Genomic DNA, 14,626 nt, shown 5'->3' with positions numbered 1-14,626 from the left:
AAAACCTCAGTGCCCTTGGGATCTTTTTTCATTAAATTCAATGAGTAGTTATTTGACACGAGTTCAAGCTCCTCTTGACAGTTTGTTATAGCTTTTGCAGTTATTTTGCCCAGAACTTGATTCTGGATTTCATTTTAACAATTTGATATGAGTTTTTTAATGGCAACCCACATATTGTCAGCCCAGCACTACAATCATTTGGTACTGTATCAACTTTTTTCCCTGAGAATTTTTAAAGATTTATTCAAACCCTCTTTATGAGGTTGAATGATGTCACACTTGAGAATGTGACTTCAGTTTCCACTGGCAATTTACTCCATAGTCTTCCAGAATGAACAACATGCACTGCAAGGAAACTGAGGCAAGACTGGATGAAGCGGCTTAGAGTTTGGTGCTTAGAACGTAGTTCCATGCTTTATTTCACAGTGATGTAGGAACTGAGAGAGAAATACTTTAATCAACAGTTAAATGAAAGAAAGGAAATTCGATACAATTAAAGCAGTAATAATGAAGAGCATTTTAGAATGAGCTAACTGCATCTCTGCAAACCCCTGTGGAAAATGTCTGTCTGAGATTGAGCATCTGAAGAATTTAGGACCTGAAGTACAATTGGGGATAGTTAGTAAGCCTGTATTGCTCTTGGCAGATTTTATTACATTGATATAGAATGTTGAGCTGCAATTACAGCAGCCGTCTGTTCTTTACAAATGTGCGGATGGATTTTTCATGGCAACAATGGACTGAACTGTAGACCCACACTCAGCCCGAACAGCCTACAGATCTCATGACCCTGCACATTTTCTTCTATTTGTCTTGTGGTAGGGCTGCCTGCCACTACAAAGAGGGTTATCAGTTAGGCATGTTAAGAGCCTTGGTTTTCTAGTTGGTCCAAAAACCCAATGGATGAGGGTACAGTTTAACCATGTGGAAGCAGGATAACTAAGGCATCAATTTTGCAGGCTAACTTACAGGTCTCATTGTCTGCCTGGATGGTCTGCGTATCATTTTTTTTAATTGTTCAAACATGTTTATGTTAGTATCTCCATGATGAAGCACTTTCTCAGTTACTTGCCATTTGTTGTGGGATAAAACTCCTCTCTGTTTTGAAGACTTCTGAATAAGCCTCAAATTGTGAGCCTGTCTGCTGTCCTTAACCAGACAGGAAAATTATCTCTATCAATACGGTGGCTCAGTGGTTAGCACTGCCTCACAGCGCTAGGGACCCGGATTTGATTCCTACCTCAGCTAACTGAGTTTGGAGTTTGCACATTCTTTCCACATCTGCCTGGGTTTCCTCCGGGTGCTCCAGTTTCCTCCCACAATCCAAAGATGTGCAGGTCAGGTGAATTGTTCATGCTTAATTGCCTGTAGTGTTAGGAGCATTAGTCAGGTGTAAATAAAGGGTAGGGGAATGGGTGTGGGTGCGTTTCTCTTTGGAAGGTCAGTGTGGACTTGTTGGGCCAAATGGCCTGTTTCCATACTATAGGGAATCTAATTAAAGATTTGCTTCTAAAAATCCTAAAGAATGACTGTTACACCTTAGGAGGCTGATTTTTCAGACTTCTGTTTATATGCCTGGCCATCCCAAAATGCCCTATGTCACCATTGTCTACCTCTCTGCTGGTCCTAAACTATTGGACTATTTTACTGGCTTTCGGTATTGAATGAGCATAAAACAGGCACCCTGAAGCTAATATTTTCGATTTCCTGTTTTATACTTAATTTCCTGGCTGTCCATTTCATCCCCCTCTCTGGCAACAGCCTTAGTCCGAAAGCTTGTTTGCAATTTTAGTAACACTTACCGTATATACTTTTGTAAAAGCCATGTTCTTTAATACCATGTCTTTAAGCAAAAAGTAAGGGGTGAACATCTTTGAATAATTCGTTCAGGGGATTAAGGTCTAATTTGGGTCTTTTGGAGTTACTGACACTGACCTTGGCTGCTGGCCATGGTTCCAAATTCAATAGTGAGGACCCATCCAAGATTATCTCCTGGTATTTCAGATGTTTGAATGGGAGAAAAGCAATTGCAAATAAGACTCACTGCTGTTGCTACCAATCCTGCTCACAACCTAACACCCGGTATATTAAATAGTTTAAGATCACAGTTAGCAGCTGAGGCTGAGACATTAACTCCTTGAAAGCATTCGGATATTGCTTTTAGTGCAAAAGGGATCAAAGGGTTTGAGGAGAAAGTGGGAACCTGGTTCTAAGTTGGATGATCAGCCATGATCATGTTGAACGGTGGAGCATACCCAAGGAATTAAATGGCCCACTCCTATATTTCGATGAAACCTGCAAGGATTTCAAATCAAAAATAAGGGGTCGTTATGTTCAAGTCATATGGGAAAAATAAGGCTTTTGGAGTTTTACGTCTGGATTTGTTTCTTGCGCAGGGTGAGTTATTACTTGAATATGTATAGTAATCCCCTATATTCATACCATCACAAAGACCACCAACTTACATCAACATAATATCACCTCAGTTTCCGTTCATTTGCTGCTGAAACTGTCTTTCATTCCTTTATTGCCTGCAGAGTAGACTATACCCAGTGCGTTCCGAGCTGGTTCCCTATTCTACCCATGATGAATTTCATGAGATCCAAAGATTTGCATTTATAAGTCATGCCAAGCCCTGTTCAATTATTGCCTTTTTATCACTGGTCTACATTGGCACATGGTCATGCAGCATCTTGATTTTAAAATTCTCGTCCTTGTTTTCCAAATCTGTAATGGTTAATCCCTCCCCTACGCTGTAATCTCCTCCAACAACCCTTCAAGGTCAGGCCTCCTGTGTATCTCTGATTGTAAACACTCCACAGAAGATACCATGCATTCAATTCTTTAGACCTTAAATTCTGGAATTCCTTCCTTACTCTTTCCATCCTCTTCTAATTCTCTTTCCTCCTTTTTTAAAGGAATTCTTCTTCGATTTTTGGTAATCTAATTTTCCTTATCATCTCCTGTAACTTTTTAAAAATTGTTTTATAATGTTTGAGGTGCCCTGGCACATTTTTTATTTTGTTAAAAGGACTATATAAATGCAAGTTTTTCCATCTACAAATTCCAGGCATGCTGAGAAAATTAACCATTTTCTGTATCAACCCAATCAGTGTCAGCAATATAGTTGAATTAGGGGCCTTATCAGTTCAACCTTTTTAACATGCTCTTTTGCATTGTGATCATAGAGCAAAACTGAAGATAATATTCTCACTTGTCCTTACTTCCATTTTGAGGTGTCTACTTTCAACTCTAGTTAATCCAGGAATCTAGTTCTCATGGTTCAGTGGGATTTTAGACAAATACACTATTGCATGACCTTAGAATTGTTTTTATTATAACTTGATTACACAATATCCTCTTTATAAAGATATTTTGTTGTCTTTTGTTCAGCTCCCTAAGTACTTCATGCAGACCCAGTAACTTTAAATACAATAAAATGATGAAACATAATGTGACGCTGCAGTCATATGCGTTTGTATCATATTTCTATCTGCAAATGTGACAAATATCTAATTCATCGTTTTGCGTCCTGTTGTCTGTGTGGACAAAATTGACTAGCTGCTAAAACTGCACGTTCAAGTTGAGGCATAGAATCTTTAACATGCAACTGAAAGGCAGACAAGGGCATATGTGGCTACCTCACTGTCTTAGTGTTGCAATGTTAGCCTGGAGTGGAGTTCAAACTTATAAATATTTATATTCAGAAAACACAACCAAAACAAGCTGATACTTCAGAACATGTTCCTTCAATGTAGGTTAGTATCTGATCCCACAGTAACCTTGACATTCCCACACCAGCAAAGCAAAACACATGTGTGCTACTGTGCAAAATAAATTTAAGAGGCCTGTGCACTATATGAATAGATTCCAAGATTATTAGTCAATATTGCTTAAATATTCTGATAATTATTTATGTGCAATTTTAGAAAACCTGTCTATTCTGCTCTTTTTTACTATTAGTTCCGATGTAAAACTCAAGAAACCAAAAGTAGAGAAAACTGAAGATGATTTACCTCAGGTATGTTCTCATAGGTTTCTACTTGCTACTCATAGTTGTAATTTGAGAAAAATGTAATTTTACATTCGTCTGATTTCTGTTCATCGCTAAGCAAGCAGGTCCATTATTATTATGCAATGCAACTTCCGGGATGCTAATCTACTCGGACCATTCCTATGTACTCGAAGGCTTTCTCAGTAAAGATTCCCCTTGTATGACCATCATATAGGTATGTTTTGAAATTGCTGATGCCAATGATTACTGCAGTTAGATTTTTATTCATTGGCCTTCAGTGGAGAATTAACATAGAATGAGTCGAGAGTGTGGTGCTCTGGAAAAGCACAGCAGGTCAGGCAGCATCCATTGAGCAGGAAAACCAGCGTTTCGAGGATAAGCCCTTCAGGAATGGGCTGGGGGAACTGAGAAATAAAGGGGAGGGGGGTAGGGAATGGAGGGAAGGGAACTAAGAATGCGATAGGTAGATAAAGGTGGGGGAGGAGGTGATGGATCAGAAAGGAGGGTGGAGTGGATGGATGGGAAAGATGATGGACACGTCAAGACGGTGGTGTCGATCTGGACTAGGATAATGTTGGGGAAGAGGAAATGAAGAAACCGGTGAAATCCATATTGATCCCGTGTGGTTGCAGGGTTCCAAGGTGGAAGATGAGGTGTTCTTCCTCCAGGCATCGGGTGGTAAGGGTTAGGCAATGGAGGAGGCCAAAGACCTGCATATCCGCGCTCAAGGCTACATTCAAACCAACACAATTTGGACCTAAACAGGACAACTAGTATGCATTACAAATCTGAAACCTTCAGCAACAAGGATAGAACCCCTCTGGTCCTCACCTTCCTTCCCAACGACCTCTGTATACATCACATCACCTTCTGCCACTTACAAACAGACCCCACCACTCGGAACATTTCACTCCCCACCCCTGTCAGTGTTCTAGACCATTCCCTCCATAACTCCATCGTAAGATCCACATACCCCATACCCCGCCCCCCACCAGCCCACACCCCACTCCCGGCACCTTCACCTGCCACCGCAGGAAGTGCGAAACCTGTGCCCACACCTCTTTCCCCCCCCCCCCCCCCCCCCCCCCACCCCCCCTCACCTCTCTCCAAGGCCCCAAAGGATCCTTTCACATCCAGCAGAAATTTATCTGTACCTCCACCAATGTCAGCTGCTGTATCCTTTGACCTGATGTGGTATCTTCTACAGCGGGGAGACTGGACACCAACTTGCAGATCATTTCAGAGAACTTCTCTGGGACACTCTCACTAACCAACCCCACTGCCCATGGCTAACCATTTCAACTTCCCCTTCCATTCTGCCAAGTACATGTAGGTCCTGGGCCGCCTCCACTGCCAAACCCTTAACCTCACACCTGGCAGAAAAACGCCACATCTTCTGCCTGGGGACCCTGCAACCACACAGGATCAATGTGAGTTTCACCAGTTTTGTCACTTAACTCCTTCCCCCCCCCCCCCCCCACTCCCCGCCAAACCCAACACCCACACCCATATTATCCCAGTCCCAAGCCTCCAAATTGGCACTGCCCTCTTGGCCTATCCATCACCTTTCCCATCCATCCACTCCACCCTCCTCTCCGACCTATCACCTTCTCCCCCACTTCATCTACCTATTGCATTCTCAGCTACCTCCCGCACCCCTCTCCCACTTATCTCTCCCATTTATCTCTCCCTCCTGCTCCGTGGATGCTACCTGACCTGCTGCGCTTTCCCAGCACCACATTCTTGACTGATCTCCAGTATTCTGGATTAGTGGTGCTGGAAGAGCACAGCAGTTCAGGCAGCATCTCCAGTATTTGCAGTCCTTACTTTCTCCAAGCATAGAATGATGCAGGACCAAGTTGGCCCAGTGTGTCTATGCTAGCTTTTTTTTTAAAGCAACCTATTTAATTAATTAATTAGTTTTTTTTTGGCCTTCAATGTATTTATCCAGTCCTCTTTTGAAAGTTACTGCTATGTCTGTTTCTACCACTGTTTCAGACAATGCCTTCCCAACCACATTGCTGACTGTATATTTAAAACTAATGCCACTTGTTCCTTGATCACATCACCCACCTGACCCATCTACTATGTAGAATACTTACTTCATTATTCTATCAGAACCATTTATATTCTTGAACATCTCTCAACAACTATCAAATCTCTCCTTGATGATCTTTTATAAGAAAAATTATGCCAGCTTTAGATTTCTCCTCAGTCCCTCATCTCCAGTACAATTCTATAAATTTTCTGCTCCCTGTCTAAAGATTTGACATTTTCTTGTAATTAAATTCAACGTTCAGGAATAACCAGTGTTTACTGAAGGTTTAGCATAACCTCCTTGTTTTTGAACTCAAGCCCTACTAATGTAACAAAATAAACCATCTTCTCAAGTTATCTGCTTTCAAAGACTTGTTTAACTACACTCAAGTCTCTTTCTCCATTTTGTTAGTTTGAAATACATTGCCTCTCATTTGTCCTATCAATATATATGCCTTCATATTTTTACATTTTAAACTGCACTGTTTATGTGACTCCCTATTTCACCAGTCATTTTTGTCATCCTCAAGCAAATGGGCAGGATTACAGCCCTTTAGAGCCTGTATTGCCATTAATTCAGATCATAAAGATCTTCAATTTTTGTTCCACTTGCCTCTATGATTTTGATGCTTGATATTTTTTGATAAAATTTTAAGTTCAAAATCTTTAGCAATTGCAGTCTTAACTCACTTAATGTAACTTATCATCTTGGAATCAGAAAATTGTGGATTTGTCGTATTCTAAGACTTGTGTTTAAATTAAAGCTGACAATTTAATGCAGTCCTGTGACAGCGACACTATCTGTCCTGTCAAGTGCAGATAAAAGATCCATGGCACAGTTTGAAAAAGACTGGCATTAGCTGCTTTTGTGCTGGTCATATTTATCCCTTAACGTTATGAAAGGATTGTTGTATGAAAATTGATTGCTGTATTTCTCACACTTCCTAAATGCCACCTCATTAGCTGTAAAATGTTCTAAGTTCCTATACAATGCAAGTCCTTTCTTTAAAATACTGTCTAAATATCTATGATCCTATTAGATGTAGATTATAGAATTTTAAAGAGTGACAGCTCAAATGAAAAAGCTGTTTGCCATTCTCAGTCCTAAATGACTGATTTCTTATCTAAAGATTACTACCTGAATTTTGCTAAATTCCCGACTCCAAAAATCTGACTCAAGATCAACTGCACAGTGTGTTCAGATTTTCTTTAGTGATGTGGCTGGGTGTGTGAAGTCCATCGCTCTTTGGAAAGAATACAGAGGGAGGCAGCAGGGGTTACTGGATGCAGACATGGTTGTATAAAGTGCCACTGTCAATGCTTCAGGACTTGCAAAGAATGATGCTTTATATAAGAATCCTCTAACCTTCATCTGTCACACCTCTTCAACCCCCAAAATCTCATCCTATGCCAACTCATAGCTCCCTCCATGTCAACCTACATTCCTGTATCCAATAATTTCCTTTTAAACTTTTATTGCAAATAGTAAAATTTATGCCAAACCTCACCCACCTGCCTTCAATCTTTTAATATTAAACATTCCATGGCAGCTTGATAGCTTCATGGACATCATGTGTATTGGCTTTTCCAATTAGTTTATTTAGTGTTTAACACACATTTTAAGTATACTTTACTTGTTCCAAAGCTGTCCCTGGATCTGACCCAAAGAGACCCCTTACCTCTACAAAGAACTGAAGTAGGTTTATTCTTTTGCTGAAAAGTGTAAAGTCATAGAGTCATACAACATGGAAACTGGCCCTTCAGTCCAACTAATCCATGCCAACTAAGTTTCCCAGACTAAACTAGTCCAGTTTATCTGCTTTTGGCCCCTGTCCCTCTAAATGTTTTCCCTATTTGTGTACCTGTACAAATGTCATTTAAATGTTGTAAGTGTACCTGCACCTAAACTTCCTCTGATTAGTTCATTCCACATACGAACTAGTTGCCCTTCAGATCCCTTTTAAACCTTTCCCCTTCCACCTTAAAAAGTTCAAAACTAGAGAGCATATTTTTAACTACACTACGAAAGTGCCCTTTCTACCATGAAGGAACTGTGGACAAGCAACCCAAGATCACTCTGTTCCTCTCAGCTTCCTAGTGTTCTGCCATTCGGGGTGTTTCTCCTCTTCAGTTCTCCCCTACACTTTCTATACTGTTCTCCACTACAGCCTCTGTTGATTTGTTCCCTTTTGTACCTGTTAAAAACCCCTCTCTTCCTCTTCATCCAGTCCCGAATGTTTCTAGACATCTACGGTTCTCTGGACTGATTCTCCTATTATTTCACCCTAAAAGGAATGTGTTTAGCCTGTACTCTTGCCAAATCTGTTTGAATGCTCTCCACTGTTCTGTAGATTTACCTGGAATTATCTGTTCAATCTGCTTTGTCCAGATTCTGCCTTATATAAGCATTCCCTCCCCAAAGCCAAAATCTCTTTTTGTGGATCATTTTTCCCTTTTCCATAACAAGTCTAAACATACTATCACTAAATGCTCTCCCACTGCCTGCCTTAAATACCGTTTGGCTTTGTTACTCAGAATTAGGTTCATCGCTGTACTTTTCTGTTTTATTTCTTTTGCATGTTGATATCAAAAGCTCTCCCGAATAAATTTCAAGAAACCTGCCCCCTCTAACCCTTTTATACTATGACTATCCCAATTTCTTTTGGAAAGATTGACAAACTATCAGCACTCCATTATCATGTGGTCACAGTACCAGGACTCCTTACTCAACACAGATGCTTTCACCATTCTGACTCTAACAAACAGCAGGCAATATGTGGACGATTCACTGAGGTAATTCGAGGATGTAAACCTTCCCAAAATGAATGAGACAGTTATAGTGTAAAGAGAGCAGGCAGATTTCTTGATGACGTATTCAGGAATGACGTACCTCTTGCAAGGGTATTTGAGAGTGGTGGTGCTCCCCTTGTTACTCTTGATGCTAGATCTTAAGGATTTCAACAGTACTGTTGAAGAACCCTTGGTGAGTGGGTGCAGGAGATTTTTTTTTTAATGCAACTATATTCCATTGGTGGTGGTTTAAAATAGTGGACCCAATAATAAATTTCTTTGAAGTGCTTTGCATTGTTTGGAGCTGTACTAATGGAAAACATGTAATCACAATCTTGACTTATGCCCTTAATGTTGGGAATATTTTGGGAAGTCAAGAGCTGAATTCGTCTTGGCAAACACCTAGCCTGTGATCTGTTCGTTACTCGAGATAGATTTCTGGTCAATGGCGATTTCCCCAGAATGTTCAGCTGGGATGTTGTTGACAATGCATTGAATTTCAAAGACTGGTCAATAACGTTTTTGTTTTGCCTAGCAATTAGATTAGATTCCCTACAGTGTGGAAACAGGCCCTTTGGCCCAACAAGTCCACAACAACCCTCCGAAGAGCAACCACCCCCTCTGACTAATGCATCTAACAATATGGGCAATTTAGCATGGCCAGTTCACCTGACCTGCACATCTTTGGACTGTGGGAGGAAACTGGAGTGCACAGAGGAAACCCACGCAGAGATGGGGAGAATGTGATTGTCTGACACTGGTCTGGCATTAATTCTTCTTAACAGGCCAAGCCTGGTGATTGAGAATAATCTAACACATTAGGTGCTATGTTTGATTCTTTGTTACTTGACCAATCCATGGGTGACGTCTCCAATTTTGGCAAACACTCATGACTCTGCTAAATTTACTAGGATGGGACTTTGATCATATCTGCATTTGATCTCCATTAGGCATCAAATTCAGCTTTTTGATGTCATTACATTAGCAGGTCAGTGTGATAGGTATTGGCAAACAACTCAAGCCAGAGAAGAAAATTTAAGGATATTGTAATACTAATTGCAAAATTGGTGTTATGGATTTTCTTTTTTCCAAAGCACGTATGTAATTTTGAAAATGTTTTAACTTGGTTTATTCTTTTTAAAATGTGCCTTTTAATATGGTTGCATTATCTTTAAAATTAAAGACTTAGTGCACCTAACATTTGGGTTTGAGTATATTAGAGCCAGCTTTTGCTGATGTACTGCCTTTTCTTGGATCTTGAGGTTGAATTCACACTGAAAAGGTGTCTTTTAACAATTCCCTCAACCCCTTATCTCGTGCCTCAACCATAAAGCTACCTGTGTGAATTCTTGACTTAAATCTGAAGTACAGAGACTGTTAAAATAAGTGTCTCTGTGGACATCACATTCATAGTGTTCTGGTTATGCAGAATTAGAATATTTTACCTAGTTCAGGTTTCATACTTGAAGGATGATGTAAGGGTCTTTTTAAAAGTATAAGAATGAGACTCTCCATGATTCCAGGGCTGTTAGAATTTAATCTAGTAGGTTGTGGTGCAGTACTATTGCCATTTGATTAGAATCCAATAAACACAGATGAATGCTCTGGAGACATGAATTCAAATCCCACCACAGTTGGTGTAACATTTAAATATTACTGATAAATGTGGATTTAAAAGCCAGTCTAACAGTGACCATGAAACCATTGTGGATTGTTGCAAAAAAAACTGGTTCATTCATGTCATTTTAGGGTAGGCGATCTGCCAGTGTTATCTGGTTGGACGACATGTGACTCCAAACTCCCAGCCATGTGGTCAACTCTTAACTGCGCTCAGAAATGGCTAAGCAAGCTACTTAGTTTAAGAACAATTTTTGGATCAGGCAATAGATGCTGAATTTACTGGCATTATTCTCATCCAATAAAAAAAAGAAAAATGAAATGAAGTTGATGTTTTGGAGCAAGCAAGGTGGAAAGGAGTTTTGACAGCTGCATAAAATCATGAAGTGTCATTAATGAAGAGAAAACAAAAGATATTCCAATTACTTATGGTATGAGCACCAGGGACATGTAAAGTTGTGCCTCTGTAACAAGGAATCCTGACAAAAGAAATGGATATGTCACACTGGGACTGGGAGGACTCTTGAGGTTTCTTATAATACAGAGGAGGCCATTTAGCTCATCAAGTCAATGTTGGCTCTCAAGAAAAATCGGTCAATCCCATCCTCCTGCTAGGCTAACTAATTGAAGACAGTCATGATTTGGAGATGCCGGTGTTGGACTGGGGTGTACAAAGTTAAAAATCTCTCAACATCAGACTATAACTAGGTGATGAAGGAGCGACGCTCCGAAAGCTAGTGCTTCCAATTAAACCTGTTGGACTATAACCTAGTGTTGTGTGATTTTTAATTGAAGACAGAGTTGAGATGAGGGGGGCATTTTCAGGATAGCCACCTGTAATTACTGGGGTCCCACAGAGATCAGTGCTGGGACCACAATAATTGATGTCTGGAATACTGAAAAGAATGTACCATTGCAAAGTTTGCAAGTGATCGAAAAATAAGTATGAAGGAAAGCGAGAATGCAGCATGGTGGCTGTGTTATCACTGCCGCCTCACTCTGCTCGGGACTCTGATTTGATTCCAGCCTCTAGTGACTGTATGAGTGGAGTTTGTGCATTCTCCCTATGTCGGTGTGAATTTCTGCCTGGTGCTCCAGTTTTCCCTGCCAGTCCAAAGATGTACAGGTTGGTTGGATTGGCCATGTTAAATTACTCACTGTCTAAGAATGTCGGCTAGGTGGATTTAGCAGGGTAAATGCAGGGTTACAATGATAGAATGGGGCATGGGTCTGGCTGGGATGCTCTTTGGAGGGTCAGTGGAGGCTCCATGGGCCAAATGGCATCTTTCTTTACTGTGTAGGGATATTGGAAAGATGGCGCAAAGTCTGCAGAGTGGTATAAACCGATTAAGTGAGTGAACAATAACAGTCAGTAGAATATAATAAGTTATGAACTTTGACAGGAAGAATATAGAGGAACTCAATATTATTTAAATAGAGAAAGACGAAAGAATCTGCAGCATGGTTTTTGGGGGAGGGGAGTGGAGGTCCTTGTTAGCAAATAACAAATATGGTACATCGTGCAGCAGGTAATAGGGAAGGCAGATGGCATATTGGCCTTTATTTCAAAGGTAATGGGTGTATCAAAATAGAAGAATAAAACAAAGAACTGCAAATGGTCAAGTTCTGAAACAAAAATAGAAATTGCTGGAGAAGCTCAGCAGATCTCTGGAGAGAAAGAGCTAACATTGAGTTCAGCAACCTTTCATCAGAGCAGATGTCAGTGGACTCACAACGTTAACTTTGCTTTCTCTCTGTAGATGCTGCCAGACATGCTATGTACCAGCAATTTCTGTTTTTGTATTAAAATAGAAGTCTTACTAAAATGACTAAGCACTAATTTGACCATGTCTGCAAAACCGTATGCAGTTTTGGTCTCCTTACCTTCAGAAAGATGTCCTGGCATTGGAGGCAGTCCAGAAAAAGTTCATTGGTACAGGGTATGGAGAGATTTTCTTGTGAGGAGCGAGTATGTTGGACTTGTGCTCTTTTGGAGTTTAGAAGAATAAAAGAAGATTGTATTGAAACATATCAAGTTCTTTGGTGCTTGAGAGGGTAGGTGCTGAGTGTGCCTTCAACCAGAGGGCATACATCCCAGAATGAGGGTTTACCATTTACGACAGATGAGAAATTTCTTTTGAAGTTAGTGAAACTGTGGCATACCTTATCATATGGTTGAGATTCTGGTTCATTAAATACATTTAAGGCTGAAGTAAGTAGATATTTAATCAGTAAGGAAATGAAGAGGTATAAGCATTGTTCTGTTGGTGTTTCTTTTGTAACCAGGAATTATGCGCCAGGTAAGTAAATTGTAAATCTGAACATAAACAATTCCTTTATGAAGCTCAAACTTTCACAACTGGTCCTAGTCGAGACTCCAGCTCCACCCCTCCCAGCTACCTGACCAGCTACCTTGAAAGGGCAGCAACACCCAACTACATGCATAAAAGGCATGAGGCAGGAAAATGGAATTAAAGATTATCAGTTCAACCAAGGTCTACTTGAATTGTGGAGCAGACTTGATGAGCCAAACTGCCTACTTCTGCTCCTATTCCTTGCACTTCCACAAATGTAATTTATTGTATCTGTTGCTCCCGATGTAGTCTCCTTTACATTGGGAAGACTGGACGCCTTCTCGCAGAACACTTTAGGGAACATCTCCGGGACACCTGCACCAATGAACCCCCATGGCCGGACATTTCAACTCCCGGTCCTACTGTACTGAGGACATGCAGGTCCTGGGCCGCCTCCAACGCCACTCCCTCACTGCCTGACGCCTGGAAGAAAAATGCCTTTTCTTCTGCCTCCAGAACACTTCAACCCCAGGGCATCAATATGGATTTCACCAGTTTCCACAATTTCCCTCCTGGCCACCCCAGTACCAACCTGTTAGTTCAGCACCATCCTCATGACCTGTCCTACCTGCCAATCTTCCTTCCCACCTATCCACTCCACCCTTCTCTCCGATCAATCACCTTCACTCCTACTTCCATCCACCTATTACACTCTTGGCTACCTTCTCCACAACCCCATTTCCCTCTCCATCTCTTCCTCCCCCCCACCCCACCCCCCCCCCCCCCCCCCCCCCCCCCACCTCCCCCCCCACCTCCCATTTTGTTTCTCCACTCCAGAGGCTCCCAGTCGCATTCCTGATGAAGGGCTTCTGCCTGAAACATCTATTTTCCTGCTCCTTGGATGCTGCCTGACCTGCTGTGCGTTTCCAGCACCACTCTAATCTTGACTCTGATCTCCAGTATCTGTAGTCCTCATCTCTCCTACTTCTACTCTTGTGTCTTATTGTCTTTTTTTTAATTTACTACATCAAAACTAAAATAATTTGGTGGAGATCTATTTATTGCTTGCCACAGTACTAACAAAACCATTCTTAATAATTCCTGCCGAGCGCTAGCTGGCTTAATCAACCTGTTCACCGATATCCATCCAAACCTCTGTTGCAGGTCGGACTTGAATCTGAGTACCCTGGTCCAAGGAAAGGGGCACTACCACTATGCCGCAAATGGCCCTATATGTGAATATTGAATAAATTACCTTTTGAAATAGGCTTTTGAAATTGAGATTAGTTTTACTGATTGACATCTGCTTTCCATATTTTTTTAAAACAAAAATAGACTAAATATCTTTCCTGATAACAGCAAGGAAATATCTGCAACAGTCCTTGGACGACTTTCTGTAAATAGCAACCAATTAAAATGAACAACATCTTTGCCCTTACTCGTTAGTTGTTGAGCATGTTAACACATTATTCAATGTTTTTAATCAAGGAAACGTTTTATACGTCTAATTTCCAAACAGACATCATCTGCGTGTAAGGCAACAACAAGTAACTCTGCGAAGCTGAAGAAATCGAAGACCACAATCAAAGAAAAGGAGGGAAAGCAGAAATTGGGGAAGGAGGGAAAAAGCAAGACTCAATTGAAAGAGGAGGAAGAGAAGAAAAAAGATGCAGAAAAATGGAAATGGTGAGGTTAATAGCTTTAGGAATGGAGAATAAGGATCGTTTAATAATATTTTTCTTAATTGTAGTATTTTTAATCAAGTCATCACTTCTCCTTTTGTGCATCTATATCTATGTGCAGTCTTCGGAAATTAGTGGAATTGACAAACAAAGCTGAGCCTCCTTTTAATCTTTTGAGAAAGTACTTTTAA

The 14,626-nt window shown here is 40.8% G+C and overlaps 1 protein-coding gene across 5 annotated transcripts in view; it reads left to right on the top strand.

The window, feature by feature from the left end:
• Positions 1-14,626, top strand: part of LOC140476967 (DNA topoisomerase 1-like) — a 137,757-nt gene that overhangs the window by 70,165 nt on the left and 52,966 nt on the right. For all 5 annotated transcript variants that reach the window (XM_072570009.1, XM_072570010.1, XM_072570008.1 and 2 more), the window contains 2 exons: positions 3,964-4,021; positions 14,273-14,439. In XM_072570009.1, coding sequence (XP_072426110.1) covers positions 3,964-4,021; positions 14,273-14,439 — 225 coding nt within the window. The remainder of the gene's footprint in view (positions 1-3,963; positions 4,022-14,272; positions 14,440-14,626) is intronic.

Source organism: Chiloscyllium punctatum, chromosome 5 (assembly GCF_047496795.1).
Source record: "Chiloscyllium punctatum isolate Juve2018m chromosome 5, sChiPun1.3, whole genome shotgun sequence".
Taxonomy (NCBI): domain Eukaryota; kingdom Metazoa; phylum Chordata; class Chondrichthyes; order Orectolobiformes; family Hemiscylliidae; genus Chiloscyllium; species Chiloscyllium punctatum.
This window is presented reverse-complemented; position numbering and strand designations above follow the sequence as displayed.